This window comes from Mytilus californianus, unplaced genomic scaffold (assembly GCF_021869535.1).
Source record: "Mytilus californianus isolate M0D057914Y unplaced genomic scaffold, xbMytCali1.0.p SCAF_6, whole genome shotgun sequence".
NCBI lineage: Eukaryota > Metazoa > Mollusca > Bivalvia > Mytilida > Mytilidae > Mytilus > Mytilus californianus.
In genome coordinates, this window is record NW_026262712.1 from 83,336,483 (window position 1) to 83,355,029 (window position 18,547).

Below are 18,547 nucleotides of genomic sequence, written 5' to 3' on the forward strand. Positions count from 1 at the left end.
TATATAAATGACTTGATGTCTTTTATGGCCATTTTCCTGTGAAAATATGTAGCTGGCCCTTTGAAATTAGGGAGGGTGAATATTGTTACTTATAATCTTATTAATATGTTCATTTTATTTTATAGTAATACACTAAATTTATCTGGTTTTTTTTTCCCCCCAATAACAACAGGTTTATGATAGGCATATAAATTTCCCAAGCTGTGATACAATTTTCATCAATAGCTTTGATAGTAATTTTAGGTAAATATTAAATTCTTTTACAGGCAAAAGCAGTACTGAAATTTGTAGAAGCTATATCAGAGAAGACTTTACGAAGCACGGCTGTTATGACAGCAGCAAGGGGGGAGGGGCAAATCAGCTGCTCTAGGACTGGCAATAGCTACTGCAGTATCATTTGGGTAAGATTATCTTTCTTAAATGTTAGCCCTGAATTATATCTATACATATTTTTTCAGGATTTTTTTTAAGTTTACATAAATGATCAGCCAATTTTTATGGTTTAAGCTAACCAGTTTTCATAATGAATTTTAGAATTTTATTCTTTTTGAAAAATACAAAGAAAATATATGGTGTGCCAAAGATACAGTTACCTATCAATGATCATTTGGAATTAAATTTAGCATATTAATATTAGGATATGTCCTAATCTACACCATATTGCAAGATCTTGAAAAAGGAAGGAACAAAATAAATAAAAAGTCTAAGGATATATGATAGTAATGGTAGAATTAATATGTAAAATTCCAAAATATAAACTAGCCTTAAATTTCTTAATTCCATTTTAGATGCTAGAATGAGAAGCTGATTGACTGAAATATACATTCTGTTGCAGAAAGATCGGTTTTTGAACAAATTGCATTAATACTACTTATATTCTAAACTTGTAGGTATTCCAATATTTTTGTGACAGCACCAAGTCCTGAGAATTTAAAGACAGTATTTGAGTTTGTATTTAAAGGATTTGACACCTTAGAATATCAGGTACATTCACATATTATTTAGTATTTATAGTGCATTATTTGTTCATCTTTACTTTAATAGTTCTATTCCTCTGTATTGAAATCCCTTTTAACATCAGATTTTTGTTTAGTTTTAGGTTTTATGTTCCTATGATAATTTCTCATGTAGTGTAAGATTCATATTAATTGACAATGTTCAAATGAAGACCAGTAATAAGTGACATTTCTTTGATATACTGTAAAACAACTAATTTTCTTTAGCAATTAATTTCAAGATTTTAGCAAGTTGAAAAATAGTGCAAATGTATATTGTTGTGAATATTCAAAACAAATATATGTCCTTATATAAATACCTAAAAAATAAGTAAATTGTGAAAATAAATCCCCAATTAATCTTAGGATACATTAAGAGACCCCCCATCCCATCCCCCCCCCCCCCCCCCCCCCCCCTTATACAGGCATCCACCCTAGGCCACGCAGCACCCGATGACATATGTAGATACATGTATCATAAGATGCAATGTAAAGGAGCATATATCAATGCCAGGACACAGCATTAATTCTTCTTTGCCTCCCTGCCAACACTTGATGTATCTTAAACTTATACATCAAGGTTGGATACACCACACCGGTAACCGGCATGGATACAGTGGCTAAGCAGAACATAAAGTAATGGTGAAATAATATATAAGTGTAAACAAAGACAGGTTTTGGAAAAACTAACCACAGTTTATTAAGTATAGTTAAAATTTCAAATAAGGCAAGAAATATACAATACATGTACAAATGTATATGCATGATAAACAAAATTTTAAAACATGAATAACTGAAAGTGTAAGTCAAACTGTGGTTCTCCGCAGTAATATAAAATCACTGCGGATAAAATTCTAAAACTACAATAATGCACATAGAGTCAAAATGCACAAAACTAGAAAATAAGGGAGTGGTGGGTGGGAAAAGAAATACGATTATGCTTGATCGATTTGACATACAACTTGCTTGCTGCTTGCAAAATTTTTGAATGTTGGGAGATGCTGGGATGCATACTGTGCAAGATAAATTTGATTGAATTTATTGGATTAGGTTAAACCGGGAAATTTGAAAAATCAAAGCTGATTGGTAGATAAATATATCCCAGACAAAGCAAGATTCAAATAGGAAAATCCGATTGGCTGTTGTCCGTAACCAGCCAAAACAAACGTGAAAAGGAGGTGCAGGGTTTTATAAAAAATAGCAATCAAATAATACGAAACTAAAGAATGTACAAATGCTTCTACAATACATGTATCTATATTAATACTGTATTTTCAAAAAATACTTCCCTAAGTCAGATAAACCAGTTGATAGCAACAAAACAAGTATCCACAAAAATAAGATGGTTTACAGTATAGTTGTTTCCCATTATAAATTGTGTTGTGTATATGAATCTCATATCTCTGTTTCTGAAATGAGACTATCAGGAGGTTCCTTTGTATTTCTGCAACTGTATTTTTCACAGTTTCATGCTTCAACAATTGATATTGGCAGAGATTACTGAAATAACTTTGTAGTTATTTTGTAATATTTTAAGTTACGATGCATTTACGATTCATGATGTTACCATATTTTAAAAAACTAAGAAGATGTGGTATGATTGCTTATGAGATAACTCTCCACCAGAGACCAAATGACTTACAAGTTAGGTACCCCTTCAACATTTTGCAAAACCTGTACCACATAGTAAGCTATAAAGGACCTTGAAATATGACTAATGTAAAACAATTCAAATTTCACAAACATTACGTTTATTGTTAAGCAAATTGTGACAGATGTATTTTATAGCAATGAAACTGATGTGAGAGAATTAACAATTTGTTTCAGGAACATTTAGATTATGAGATAATACAGTCAACTAATCCAGATTTTAATAAAGCCATAGTGAGAGCTAACATATTTAGAGAACACAGACAAACAATACAGGTACAAACTGCTATTATATTACTTAGGGCTATTTCATTAAAACTAGATGTTGGAGGGTAGGTGGGGAAGTTTTATTTTTTAACATGGATTGTAGGTCATTTTGTGTTTGTAGGTCCATTTGATGTATGGGAAATTATTTTAAGAAAGTGTTGCTTGTTGGGGGATTCCTTCCTACCCAACACATCCATTTTAATACAATATTTTTACAACAACTTCGGTCATAAAGGTATTTCTTTGTAAAGATATATTGCTTGTAAGTAAAACTGAGGAAAAAGGGTGTTTTTATACTTTCTTTTTCACTAATGAATAGGGTAATTTAGAGCAGTCTGGGTCCAGAAGACAATCGTCTAAATTAAAAGAAGGAGGATTGAAATCTAAAAAAAATAGCCAAGTGTTCATGTGCATGTCCCAAGTAAGGTATTGACTTTTGTTAATTTTTGATGTGTTGTCAGTTAGTGATTTAGAGACTGACTTACCTAAGACACATGTAAATTGTTGAAGATCATTTCTTATGTTGTTTTGTTACTTGGGTTTCTTTCTCATTGATAAATACCCACATCGCCTTTTATTCATTAACCATTTTAAAATTGACCGTAGCTTAAAAATTGACATAAAAGTAAATCTTAAAATTAGAAGATAAAAAAAAATCAGTGAAGAATTAGGCCAAATGAGAACCTTATTGCTCCATGGCCTATGAAGATTTTTTGTGGTTTCCCTTATCACATGATTGAATTACCAACAAATTACATATTATACGATACATTAATTTGTTATATGTATATAAAGTAAGAAACAATTGATAACAAAACTCCCAAACCAATGCCTTTTGCCCTAATAAACAAAATAAAAATAAAAATTCTGTTATAGTACGTGAACAAGATTAAATTATAGCAGTCATACTTCGAATTTGAAAGAATGGATATTGAAGCATTCAACAATATTTTTGAATTGACATTTCTCCTCTTTTTAAACTTAATTAATTAGATTTATACAGTGTGCTAAATTTGTCAGAAAACTGTTTATTGTTTACATGAGTTTTGACTATTCTGATACTTACATTTCAGTACATCCATCCATCAGATTCACACAAGCTTGGTCAGGCAGAGTTAGTATGTATAGATGAAGCTGCTGCCATCCCATTACCATTAGTGAAGAATCTTCTAGGACCATACCTTGTGTTCATGTCCTCTACTGTAAATGGGTAAGATTATACTTGTGCTTGATAAACCTATGTTTCTGCTTATCATATTTGCCTGCTTCTATATCACCCTGCTTAGTTTAAAATTTTAAGTGTAAGGCTTTTGACCTTTTAATGTTAGTAAGGACCTTTCATTATTTACATTTGAAGTTTGACAGACTTCTTAATAAATAATTAGTTTATTTAAATAATGAATTAAATAGTTTTTTTTCTGTTCAATTTCCTCTATAAGGTTTTAACTAGCTTTTATTGAGACCTGTGAAAATTTGAATTGTAAAGTCCAGGATATTTAATTTTTAAGGGATTGCAAACACATAAAAATTATGTCTGGTAATTTCAGTATGTTGTTTCTCTAGTTTTGGACACCACTTCTAGAAATAGGATTAAGTTATTTGATAGAAGAAAAAAATATGGATTGCATATAGTATTCTATTAAAATTAATTGATTTATAAGTTAATGATTCATTAAAAAGAAACATGCTTGTTTGAATTACATTGTATCATATAAAAAATGTTTCAGATATGAGGGAACAGGGAGATCCCTGTCGTTGAAATTAGTACAACAGTTACGACAACAATCAGCGACATTTGGGGGTTCATCTGAAGTCCAGAAAGCAATTAGTATGACTTCTAAAACAGATTCTGTATCTTCTGCTACAGGTGAGTTTTGGGAATATGTCGGAAAATTCACTTACTGAAAACAAGAATTTTTACGTCCCATTTTTTTTCTATTTTTGTCGAGCCTGCGACTATTGTCGCAGAAAGCTCGACATAGGGATATTGATCCGGCGGCGGCGGCGTTAGCTAAAATCTTAAAAGCTTTATATTTTAGAAGGTGGAAGGTCTGGATGCTTCATACTTTGTATATGGATGCCTCATGTTACGAAGTTTCCGTCAGTCACATGTCCAATGTCCTTGACCTCATTTTCATGGTTCAGTGACTACTTGAAAAAAAAGTTAAGATTTTTTGTAATGTTAAATTCTCTCTTATTATAAGTAATAGGATAACTATATTTGGTATGTGCGTACGTTGCAAGGTCCTCATGCCCGTCAGACAGTTTTCACTTGACCTCTACCTCATTTCATGGATCAGTGAACAAGGTTAAGTTTTGGTGGTCAAGTCCATATCTCAGATACTATAAGCAATAGGTCTAGTATATTCGGTGTATGGAAGGACTGTAAGGTGTACATGTCCAACTGGCAGGTGTCATCTGACCTTGACCTCATTTTCATGGTTCAGTGGTTATAGTTAAGTTTTTGTGTTTTGGTCTGTTTTTCTTATACTGTATGCAATAGGTCTACCATATTTGGTATATGGAATGATTGTAAGGTGTACATGTCTAGCTGGCAGGTGTCATCTGACCTTGACCTCATTTTCATGGTTCAGTGGTCAAAGTTAAGTTTTTGAGGCTTGGTCTTTTTTTCTTACAACTATAAGCAATAGGTCAACTATATTTGTTGTATGGAAGAATTGTTAGCTGTACATGCCTGCCTAGCATGGTTCATCTGACCTTGACCTCATTTTCATGGTTCATTGGTCAATGTTTAGTTTACTTGGTTAATGTTAAGTTTATGTGACAGTTGTAATAAAGCTTTATATTTAGGACTATCAACATAATATCAATGATTAGTAAAGAAGGCGAGACATTTCAGTGTGTGCATTCTTGTTTTTATATAAAATTTGATATACTGTAAATTTAGAAATTATTGCATGCATTAATTATTGCAAATCTTTGACCTCTTGCAAAAATGTGAAATCTAATTAATACAATTTTATACAATTTGCGATTGAAAATCACTACTGAAATTATGAATACAAACTTTTATTATTGTGAACCTGATACTTTCGCATTAATAAAAAAGTTGCAATGATTTCTGCATTTATAGTGCATGTGTAAGCGTACTTTCATTCCGCCGTGTATTTATTCCGGGTAACTGTTTTTCACTAGAGAATGTTGGATGTAAATAGGGGGAAAGCGTAGATCTTGATATCGTTGTTTTGTTTATATTAGACCGGTTTATTGTTTACATAAATAAATGGGTTGAACCTTATAATGACTGGCGGATGTTTTACACTGGACCCGGATAGAAAAACCTAGTGAATTTTTGTTGGTGGATAAAAATCACTGGGGATTTTCTTCCTCTGGATAAAGTACACTGGCGGAATCAAACCACTGTTACACATGTTTTTAAATGACTAAAGAAGCTGAAACTGATGTTTTGATTTTTGTATGAAACAGAAGTGGTGGACACCTGTAGCATCAAACATGAATAAGAATAGTCTGTAGAAAAAAATGCAGTAGTCATTTTATGATTAAATGGATGATTACAAATTGTTTTAAGTAAAACATACTCTTTAAAAACACACCATCTGTTTATATCAAAATAGCATAATATTATTTTCATTATGCTAATCTTTTTTTATTACAAAGTATTATTGATAATTTGAAGGTAATAATCCTGTTGAGTGTTGCTGGAAATGAAAAATGCAGATTTTCCACAAAACTTAAAGATGTTTGAAATGAATTATATATTTTTCATATTCCTTTCCATTCAATGCATAGAAAAAACATTAATAAGTCTTACTGATTTCCTTTTATTAATTCTAGGTAGAGCATTACATGAAATAGTTTTAAATGACTCCATTAGATATGCTAATGGTGATCCAGTAGAGAAATGGCTGAATGATTTACTGTGTCTGGATGCTACCAATGTATCGAGAATAACTTCAGGTTGCCCCGTACCTGAGTCATGTGACCTATATTATGTTAACAGAGACACTTTATTTTCATACCACAAAGCTTCAGAAGGATTTCTACACAGAATTATGGCATTATATGTTTCATCACATTATAAGGTAAACTACTAGATCCATTTTGACTTATGATAGCCTTTTTCTTTCAATGCATTTGAAATCTAGAGGATAATTTATCATTTTACGGTAATTGTTTTGACAATATGAGAAACCTTCCCAGACTGTCAGACCAGAAGTCATGGTTTTAGGCTGAAATTGATGACTGTTTGCTTTATAAATTTGAGATTGCCACTCTTTAGGAGATAATGGCATTGTACTTGAAGATTGACATTGTACTTGAAGATTGACATTGTACTTGAAGATTGACATTGTACTTGAAGATTTGTAGGCATCAGTTGAAGATTTGATGGTCACAAAATTGAGGTGACTGCAATGCATCGCCAGTAAATTGCTATTTGCAAACATAAAAAAAATATAGAATTGATGCAGGTAAATTTTCAAATACAATACTTATCTCCATTCTATTGCAGCTGAAAGAAAACACAGCTAAGTTTTACATTTTTAAATCGGTCACCCTCAATCATTGATAGACTTGTCCTAAAATCCCTATGTTGTGTGATGTCATAACTCTTTTTTGATTCCACAGATTCTCATAATTTTTTTGACACAATGATAGGACTGATTAAACAAAACAAGTCAACTTTGCTTGTGGTCACCTGCTAAAACATGTTAAATAATAAAAAAAAAAATCCTATGATGGTTTATTGTGATACAAATTTCCCAATCTGCTGGATGGGGCCCCATTAAAAAGGCATTAAATGCCAATTTTTAAGTCTTTGGTTTGACCCAGTTGGGGATTAAATTCACAATTCTTGGTGAGGACTTAGATATCCTGAGTTAAAGATGGAACATTTGGAAAAGTTGTTGTAATGTTTCTATACACCAGATTGTATTCTTTTTTCCTGTATGGCAGCTTTCTCTGTATTTTCAGAATACCCCCAATGATTTACAGTTATTATCTGATGCTCCTGCACATCATATATTTGCATTACTTGGACCTGTTGATCCAAACCAGACATCGTTACCAGAAGTTCTTTGTATTTTACAAGTGAGTAATTCCATTCAAATTTAAATATGGTAATAGAAAAGTGATGATTTTTAAGGTTAGTATCATAATTATCATTATCACCGTTATTGCTATTTTTATGCCCCCACAGTGGCGGAGGGGGCATTAAGTGTAACCCTTGTCTGTTTGTACTTCTGTGTGACTGTCAGTGCGTATGAACGTCCCAAAATTAATTTTCGTTCTGTAACTTTAGTTTGCCTCAACCAAATGTTATGAAACTTATACACAATGCTTTTTACCACAAAACACAGATCAAGTTTGAATTTTAGTGGCATCACTTTTACCCTTCTACAGTTATGCCCCTTTATAAATTGCTGTATTTTTCTTTTCCATTTTCTAACTTAAGTTTGCCTCAATCAAATGTTATGAAACTTATACAAAATGCTTATTACCATAAAACACAGATCAAGTTTGAATTTGGGTGGCGTCATTTTTACAGTTCTCTAGTTATGTCCCTTTATAGCGTTATATGCAAGCGGAGGCATCATCTGTGTACATGTCCCATGGACACATTCTCTATTTATTTTTTATTCTGTTTATTGCATCTTCATAAAAACAATATTAATTAGAACATAAGCATCCACTTTTCATAGAAGCCACCATTTATGGTTTTCTTTTCAACATAATGTCTCAAGATAGATCTAAAACCTTCCATGAAATTTTCATTCTTTGACCATCAAGCAACTCTTGTCATGAAAAAAAAATTGATGTTTTCATGAAGTATAGGTTATGAAACTGAAACAAAATATGCATATACAAGTAGGGCATAAATCGATCTTTCTTTTAAAGTGTACTCTACAAAATTTATTTCAGATATGTTTAGAGGGAGATATTTCTAAGTCAACAATAATGAATAGTTTATCTAGAGGAAAGAGGGCTTCGGGAGATTTGATTCCATGGACCATATCACAACAGGTACCAGATTTATTCCATTATATGAACTACACTCAGACAAATAATTGATCTTTAAAGATGTTTTCATGCTTATTTGTTCACAAACTATTCCAGATTTCTACATTTCAATTGAATAATAGAAGAAAAATAATTTGGAACAAGGATATTGGAGACAAAAAATGATATTTTTGTCCCCTTCACAAATCTGAGAGAGCTATATGGTCACACATGAAGAAAAGCTGACTCGAATCGATGTAACTGTCAACACATTGGTAATTCTGTTTATTGATTTTCTGTAATGCCAGAATTGTGAATTAAAAATGGCAAATAATCAATATTTTACTTTACTAGGATTGGTGCATTTTTTTAAATGGAATAAAAAGGAACAAATACTATTATGTAACTATTTACACTTTAATACACATTGTAAAGGTGTACAATGAAACTAAGATGTCAAATAGGCAATTGATAGTATTAAGATTACAGTGAATTCCTTTGACTTGATCTTAAATGATTTGAAAAAAAAATTATTTATTTAACACAAAATACATAAAAAAATATTTTATTTAAAAGTTTCAGGACCAAGATTTTGCAGGTTTATCTGGTGCCAGGATTGTCAGGATAGCTACACATCCAGACTATCAAAGTGTAAGAAACTTATATAACATTTACAGGTGTCTTTTGAGTTAAAATGATACTTACTTGCCATACTATCTCAATTTAATGGTAATTTATATGAATTTATAAACTTTATCACAATTATTTGACCTATTGATCTTCAATTGCTTTTCCTATTGCAGTATGAGACATTTTAAACAGGGTTTTGCTTTGTAAGGAAAAGACTATCATTCTAGGTGACAAGTGATAAAATCGAGAATGGAAATTGGTAATGTGTCAAAGAGACAACAACCCGCCCAAAGAGCAGAAAACAGCCCAAGGCCACCAATGGGTCTTCAACACAGCAAGAAAATCCCACACCCAGAGGCAGGCTTCAGCTGGCCCTTAAACAAAAATGTGTATTAGTTCAGTGAAAATGGACGTCACACTAAAATCCTAAACATATAAATGAACTAAAATTAAAAAAACATACAATACTAACAAAGGCCAGAGGCTCCTGACTTGGGACAGGCGCAAAAATGTGGCGGGGTTAAACATGTTTTGTGAGATCTCAACCTCCCCCTATACCTCTAGCCAATGTAAGTTTTGTAATGAATCTATCATTTAACTTTCACAATAAACCTCTTTTTAAACTTAAATAAATGTTATTTTGTATACATCTTTAAATACATTTACTATCTTCTTACAGTTTTATGCAAAAAAAAATATTTCATTAGCAAACTATATTTAAGAATATTTCAATATTTAAAAAAATATATTATATTTTCAGATGGGTTATGGATCAAGAGCCTTAAATTTATTACAGCAGTATTACGAAGGTAAAATGATCAATTTATCAGAAACCAAAGATGTAGAGGACAATGTTACACCAGTTGATGAACAGGTAGGATTTTCTCTGGATATTTGCATATGAATAGAAAATTATTGTATCTGTATCTTTTCACCATCTTCTTTTATTGTGGCAAATGCCAGAATAGGTTTCTTTCATTAAGCTGTATATAAACACACATTAAGGATTATGGAAAACACCATTTTGGACATGAATGATGCTATATATTTTTATGCCCCCTGCTGTGGTATAGGGATTATCAAGTTTTACCCTTGTCCATCTGTATGTCTGTCCGTACATCCCAGAATTAGTTTCTGTTCTCTTACTTTAGTTTACCTCAACCAAATGTTATGAAACTTATACACAATGCTTATTACAACCAAACACAGATCAAGTTCGAACTTGGGTGCCATCACTTTCACCGTTCTCAAGGAAAGTCCCTTTGTAAATTGAAAATTTTCTGAATTTGCCATATATTTACAAGTAGTGACATCCGTGTCCCATGGACACATTCTTCATTTATTTCTCATGTCTAATGTGGCTTGTCTGAATTGTAGATTATCACTATTTTCATAAATCTTCCTTTGACTGACGTGGGTTTTCTCAATCAAGTTGAGTGAGAATGCCATTATATCATGAACTAAAGTCATTGAAATTGCCTTGAAAAATGGTTTTAAACAGATTATTTATGGTCTTTCAAACTCAATGAAGTTTCTTCCCTACATCTTATCTAAGGGCTATCACAGCAAAGGAACAGGACTTTATCACTGCCTATCTGTGGTAGAGGTCCAAGCCTTTAGAAATGTTCAACAGTAAGGACAGAAATGTTTTGACACATGCATAATGTTTAGTGATGACTACTATTCAGTGGTTACAAGTTGAAACTTTCAGTCAGTCTTATGTTTGATGTTATAAAAAATCAAGGCATCTTGCATTGAAAAAAAGGGATGTGATTACAAAAGACATTTTTTTTATGCCCCACCTTCGATAGTAGTAGGGGCATTATGTTTTCTGGTCTGTGCGTCTGTCCGTCCGTCCCGCTTCAGGTTAAAGTTTTTTGTCAAGGTAGTTTTTGATGAAATTGAAGTTCAATCAACTAGAAACTTAGTACACATGTTCCCTATTATATGATCTTTCTAATTTTAATGCCAAATTAGAGTTTTGACCCCAATTTCATGGTCTACTGAACATAGAAAATGATAGTGTGAGTGGGGCATCCGTGTACTAAGGACACATTCTTGTTTTAATTTTCCATGTAACATACATAAATCAAATTGTCAAAAAATCTGAACTTTGGAGTACTGTCATATAATTTTTGCAGAAACAGGATTTTCAGGAATTCTTTATTTATACATTTTTGATTTGAATTAAACTAAAAAAAAAAATGACATCAAACATTAAAATTAAAGATTTTTTAAGGCAAAAAATGTGAAAATTTTCATATTAGTCCACAAATAATTTTTAATTTATGGGCGAAGGTTCTTAAAAAATCAAATTAGAAAAAATTATTGATGAAAATTTACAAATTTATCTAAAATAATATGGAAAATATTGAAATACCATGTTATACAATACTAGATGGTTATTAAATTTCACTCTTCATTATATTGCGCTGAGTATAGGATATATTTAAAAGAAGTATTGAAATTCTTTTTTAGTATCAATGTTTATCTTATATACAGGATGTAAGTTTAGTTGATGAAAGATTGACACCAAGAAAAAATCTTCCACCATTACTCATGAAACTGACAGAAAGAAAACCAGAGAAGTTAGATTATCTTGGTGTGTCATTTGGTCTTACAGCTGGATTACTTAAGTAAGGTTTGAATAAAATCTTTAACATATCTATTTACACAAGGTTTTCTAAACATTTGCATTGAATTCTAAGCAATACCAGTTCTTCAGTTTATCAGGGTTTCAAAAAAAAAAAAAAAAATTGAAGCCAATGAGAATTTATTTTTTAAATCCAGTTTTTTCATCTCTTTTGCAGTTGCACCTGAAGGCATTTAAATCTAACAATGTTACCACAGTGAGCTTAATGGAATTTGCTCCCAACACATGAAAATTATTTAACTGTATTTAAACTTGTTTTGTTGACTGACATGCAATATATATTTGAAGTGTTGAATGTCAACAAACTTAAATTTTAATTTGAGAAAAACTTCATTATTTTATTGACAAAATAATCAGAAATTGACCTCTCCTTAAATGAAAAAGAGGTTTTATAGTAAGGAATGTTGATTTTACAGTGACTAAACTTGGAACATAGACAGAATACATGAAATCAGGGTACTGTTTTGTAAACACACACAAACATTTTCCAAAGTTTTACTAGTTTTTATTAGCTCACCGGGGCCCAAAGGGCCCCATGTGAGCTTGTGCCATCACTTGGCGTCCTTCATCGTCTGTCGTCGTAAACTATTTAAAAAATCTTCTCCTCTGAAACTACTGGGCCAAATACCTTCAAACTTTAACTAAATGTTCCTTAGGGTATCTAGTTTATAAATTATATCCGAAGTTTTGATCCATCAACAAACATGGCCCCCATGGCTAAAAATAGAACATAGGGGTCAAATGCAGTTTTTGGATTATATCTCAAAAACTAAAGCTTTTAGAGCAAATCTGACATGGGTTAAAACTGTCAGTTGGTCAAGATATATCAGCTCTGTAATTTTCAGACGAATCGAACAACCCATTGTTGGGTTGCTGCCACCTAATTGGTAGTTTTAACAAAATTTTGCAGTTTTTTGTTATTATTTTGAATATTATTATAGATATATATAAACTGTAAGCAGCAATAATGTCCAGCAAAGTAAGATCTACAAAAAAGTTAATATGACCATAATTGTCAATTGACCCCTTAAGGAGTTATTGCCCTTTAAAGACAATTTTACACAATTTGTTCATCAAGTTTGCTAACATTTAAAAATCTTATCCTCTGAAACTACTGGGCCAATTACCTTCAAACTTTAATTTAATGTTCCTTAGGGTATCTTGTTTATAAATTATATCCGAAGTTTGTATCCATCCACAAACATGGCCACCATGGCTAAAAATAGAACATAAGGGTCAAATGCAGTTTTTGGCTTATATCTCAAAAACTAAATCTTTTAGAGCAAATGTGACATGGGGTAAAATTGTTTAATTGGTCAAGATCTATCGGCCCTGAAATTATCAGACGAATCGAACAACCCATTGTTGGGTTGCTGCCACCGAATTGGTAGTTTTAACAAAATTTGGCAGTTTTTGTTATTATTTTGAATATTATTATAGATATATATATATAAACTGTAAGTAGCAATAATGTTCAGCAAAGTAAGATCTACAAAAAAGTTAATATGACAAAAATTGTCAATTGACCCCTTAAGGAGTTATTGCCCTTTAAAGACAATTTTACACAATTTGTTCAAGTTTGCTAACATTTGAAAATCTTATCCTCTGAAATACAGGTGAGCGATTCAGGCTCTTGAGAGCCTCTTGTTCACATTCTTTCCTCATGTAAATACTTAAGACGAACATACAATGATTTTATATAACTAATTTATTATGTCTCCCCTTTATAGATTGCTCCTTGCCAACAGACGTCATATGATGAATCCCATTTTAATATTCATTTGTGAGGTCAATAGACATATTTACACTTATATGCATTTTATACAAGCTCCTCTAGAATTTTGCTTCATAATTCCAAAAATTTGACCTCATAATTAAAAAAGTGATTGTTCCATGAGGCCGGAGGGTTGTTTTGAGACAGATCTAGGGTCATTCCGAGACAAAATTCTGCTAAATACCAAAAGTGTTAATACATCTATGTCTTGGAAAAGGGATATTTGCTTTATTGTGTGTTTTTCCCCAGAATTGTTCTCTATATTCATCTTTTTTTGTTTATCTTGAACATGATTAGCTAGATCATATAACATACTAACATTTAACAAATTTATAAAACTAATGACTTATACAAAACAAATATTTATGAAAGATATCATTAAAATCGAATTATTGTTGTTATTGTTTATATGTAAATATTATTGAAATGATTTAGATCAGATATCTAGACTTTCAACTTTCCTAGGAATTGTGTTGTTATTGTTTATATGTAAATATTATTGAAATGATTTAGATGAGATATCTAGACTTTCGACTTTCCTTGGAATTGTGAAGGAAACTGACATCATTGATTCTTTATATAAAGATTGTTTTATACTTTTAATTTCAACAGATTTTGGAAGAAGTCCAAATTTACCCCAGTTTATCTTCGTCAGACTCCTGTGAGTATTAGTTGTTTATATGGTTAAATATTATAATCCTACTACTTCTACAAAATAAAATAAGAAATGTAATGTTCTGAGGATTCATTAATTTTTATGGATACCATTTTTCGTGGATTTACGAAAAATGGCATTTTCGTGGATATTTGAATTTGGTGGTTTTGCCAAATGCTGCATAAAAGCTAACATAAACAATTGTACTTTGTTAAGCATTGAATCCATGATATACATGTATGTTCTTTCCTTTCCTTGAAATTAATATGAGGAGATGTGGGGTAATGGTCAGTGAGATAACACCCAACATAACAAATATCTCAAAAAAGAGGTGACCTTGATTTTCAAAATGATTGAACAGACTTTTTATTACTCTAGTCCTGGCAAGATAAATACAGTACCTTATAATTTGCGTTAGACTGGATTTGCATTGTGCATCAACATGATGGAAGGCAGAAATAAAAATTGAAAATAATGAGTTTTTCTTTCAAAGAAATGACTTGTATGTACCTCATGAGGTACCAATGAATTGTATTTTGCCAAATTTTTTTCGCCAAGTATTTTGCCAAATCTATGACGTTTTTGTATTTTAGAATGACCTAACAGGTGAACACTCCTGTATCATGTTAAAAATGTTACATACAGAAGATAATGATGAAGACAAAAGTGAACTGTGGCTGGCTGCTTTCTGGAAAGGTTATTATAAAATTATTCTTTATTGCACAAAATTGTCGTTTAAAGTTATCTAAGTACCCATAGAAGTTTGAAGTTTAGATCATCATTGTAGTATTAAAAATCAAATTATGAAATATAGAGAAAAATAACTGCTTGTACTGCTATGTAACTTATGTTCTGCTGTTGAGTAACCTATGGTTCCTTTACATAATATGTCACATATTTCTGACAATTCTGTCATCTTAAAGCCTAAAGAAGAGAAATAAATCCAGTGAACAATAGGTGTTGTCTTGATGTCAACAAAGTTCCATCAAAGTGAAGTGAAAATCATAGGGAAAAAAGTGCACTACCTTTTTTTTACTTTACTCACATTAAAAAGTCAATGTAATAAAAAGAAAAATTATTCAAGAATTCAAATATAGAAAAAAATTAAAATTCATGGCTAAACAACACTCATTCACGCATTCATGACACTTTTTGAATAACATTCATATTCTTGGATTAGTTATTCGATAAAATATATATTGTATCTTACCATTAAATATTTTTTGTTTCAGATTTCCGTAGGAGATTTGTGTCTTTGTTGTCTTACCAGTTCAGGACATTTAAACCATCTATGGCACTTAGTATTCTGCAGGAGAAAACTTTCAAATCATCGGGAAAAAGTAAGATTTTAGTACTGGGAAAAAAACATAGAAAATTATCAGAATACAATATGTAGAATTTCATTTTTGTTTTCTGATCTTGTAAGACATTTACAGTTGAAGAAGGTGTAATACTGATTTACTATTTTCAAAAATTGTATTTTGTCAATACATGGTGTTTAGTGTAATTTTTTGTTTGTAAGCACTAAAAACTGTTCTGTAAGGTTTTATTTGAACTAGCGGTATAAAGGAAATGATAGTAGTAATTTTATACATGGTAACATTTTTAAGCAAAACTTTATAATTGTTTCGATTTTCAGATTACCAGGGTCAGAACCCTGTACATTGGGGTTTGTATTCCACTCAGGGTTAAGGATAGGTTAGGGTTATGATTTAGGTTTAGGGCTAGTGTTAGGGTTTTGAGTAAGTGTAAGGCTTAGATTAGGTTAAGAGTTTGGGTTAGTTTAGTATAGCCCTATATGGGATGGGTCCTCTAAAATAAAAGACTATCTAAATGCCTCTCAGTATGAAAAGAAAGGGTTTTTGAAGTTTACTTTATTGTTTACATTGCATTAAAGTAGTTCATATTTTTATTTTAAAAACTTGATAAATATCAATTTATTTATTTCAGAAAAAATAAGTTTAACAGAACTTGAAGCTCATTTTACAAAGTATGATGTTAAACGCCTGGAGCTATATGCTCAAAACATGGTGGATTATCACTTAGTTATAGACTTATTACCAGCCATCAGTCGACTGTTTTTTCTTGGTCTAATTGATACACACCTCAGTGTTGTACAGTCTGTAAGTATTTATTGGGGTAAAAAATGAAAACACCTGGCACTTTATAAATTTCATTGGTCCATAGCTCTTTTCCTGTTTTACCCTCATCAGGAAGTTTGACAGCTGAGGATATATAAGAACCAAAACTGTTGAAGAGCTATATGATCAAAGGGACCTAAAAATAATAGCCAAATACATCTAAGGTCAACGTTGCTTGATGGAGTTGAAACCTTAGTTTCTTAATAATTTCTTAATTAATAAATGAACAATTTGAAAGCAGTTTGTTATAAGTTATGCCAGTAAAGATTGCATTCGTGCAATCAAAAGCCTTAAGGGGCTGGCTTGATAGATATCAATTTTCCAGATTTTATCAATACTTTTGAGATAAAAAAATCATTGCATTGAGCTCTACATTCTATGCATACTATCCATGAACATTTCAAGAAATCTATCAATGAAACATATATTCAAGTTACAAAATGATGTACATAAACATGCATGTCAAGGATATTGTGTAAATTGTGTATAGTGTATGAATCTGGTATTTTAAAAGTAATGTTTAAAATTGGAGTTATCTTCCTTTGCCCATAATTTTAGTTTTAATTTTTACCAAGTATCAAAAACTCCAGTTAGGTCAAATGTTTAGCAATATTTTGTTAATAGAAATTACTGATACACTTTATTTGAAAGTATATAAAACATAGAATTTTTACCTCAAAGCAGTAACTAATTGCCATGTTTTCAAAAGGGTTCATGCCTTGTGTTAGACCAAAAATATTAAAATATTGAAAATAATGTTATAAAACGATCAGATTGATAATTGAATTTTTAATAAAAAAAGAATGGGGGAAAAAACTTTACAAAAGAATGCTTGTTATGAATGGCAACACAATCTAAATTATGGATACTTCTATCTATATGACAGGGTCTGTTGTTAGGCATAGGATTACAGCACAGGACAGTCGATGAGTTAGAAAAGGAACTGGACTTGCCATCTAGTCAGTTACTTGGATTGTTTAACAGAATCATCAGGAAAATTGTACAGGTGAATATAATTTTTAATTTTTTTTATCCTTTCTGTTGCATTTATTTTATACAACCTGTCTAGATTTGCAGCAGATAAAGCTTGTAATATGATGTGGTCACCTGTCTGTCATAGGGCCTCGGTTGCCAAGTGATTTAAGTATTTCGTCTACAGTGATCACTAGCTTGTCAACCCTGAGGGTATGAGTTGTGTTCAACTTTCAACTTAATTGTCAAGTCTGCTAGTTATTTTTTGTACTGAAATTTTTTTCACTGATTTTCCATTGTAAATATATTGGTTACATGGATTTTTGAAGGTAAGCTTATCTGAAGTATTATATTTTTTTTAAAACAGAAGCATTTGTATACAGTTTTTCAGAATAAAACTTACTATAAAAATATTATAGATTTGTTTTATAGCTTTAGTGTTAATAAAATTATATATTGGTGTTTTTCTTTAACAGAATTTGAATGAAATTTTGGAAGCAGATGCAGAAAAGGATATGGTAGCTAGAAAGGAAATAACATTAGAACCTATTAAACAGACTATGGATGAAGAATTGGTATACATATTTATATTGAAAATTCGCTAAATATATCAAATTTTACACACTAAGATTAATAGAGGATGTTTTATTTATTTTTAACATTTTAAAGCCAACAGTATATTTATGTCCTCTCCTTACAGTTACTATAATGGCTGTCATTTAAAACATACATGGAACCCAGGGATGACACTTATCAAATGGGGTAACCAACTATTGAGGCAATTTTAGAATATCACTTACATTTTGGCTTAACAAAAAAGAATTTTGACAC

General features: G+C 31.2%; 1 protein-coding gene across 1 annotated transcript in view; it reads left to right on the top strand.

Moving 5' to 3' along the window:
- LOC127705181 (RNA cytidine acetyltransferase-like) overlaps positions 1-18,547 on the top strand; it is a 33,310-nt gene that overhangs the window by 11,804 nt on the left and 2,959 nt on the right. Inside the window, 18 exon segments of the mRNA XM_052209433.1 lie at positions 267-344; positions 346-401; positions 891-984; positions 2,823-2,921; positions 3,986-4,122; positions 4,640-4,779; positions 6,729-6,976; positions 7,866-7,982; positions 8,814-8,915; positions 9,468-9,542; positions 10,282-10,395; positions 12,024-12,157; positions 14,561-14,609; positions 15,197-15,299; positions 15,836-15,943; positions 16,554-16,726; positions 17,631-17,750; positions 18,193-18,291. Of these exon segments, the coding sequence (XP_052065393.1) occupies positions 267-344; positions 346-401; positions 891-984; positions 2,823-2,921; positions 3,986-4,122; positions 4,640-4,779; positions 6,729-6,976; positions 7,866-7,982; positions 8,814-8,915; positions 9,468-9,542; positions 10,282-10,395; positions 12,024-12,157; positions 14,561-14,609; positions 15,197-15,299; positions 15,836-15,943; positions 16,554-16,726; positions 17,631-17,750; positions 18,193-18,291 (2,046 nt within the window).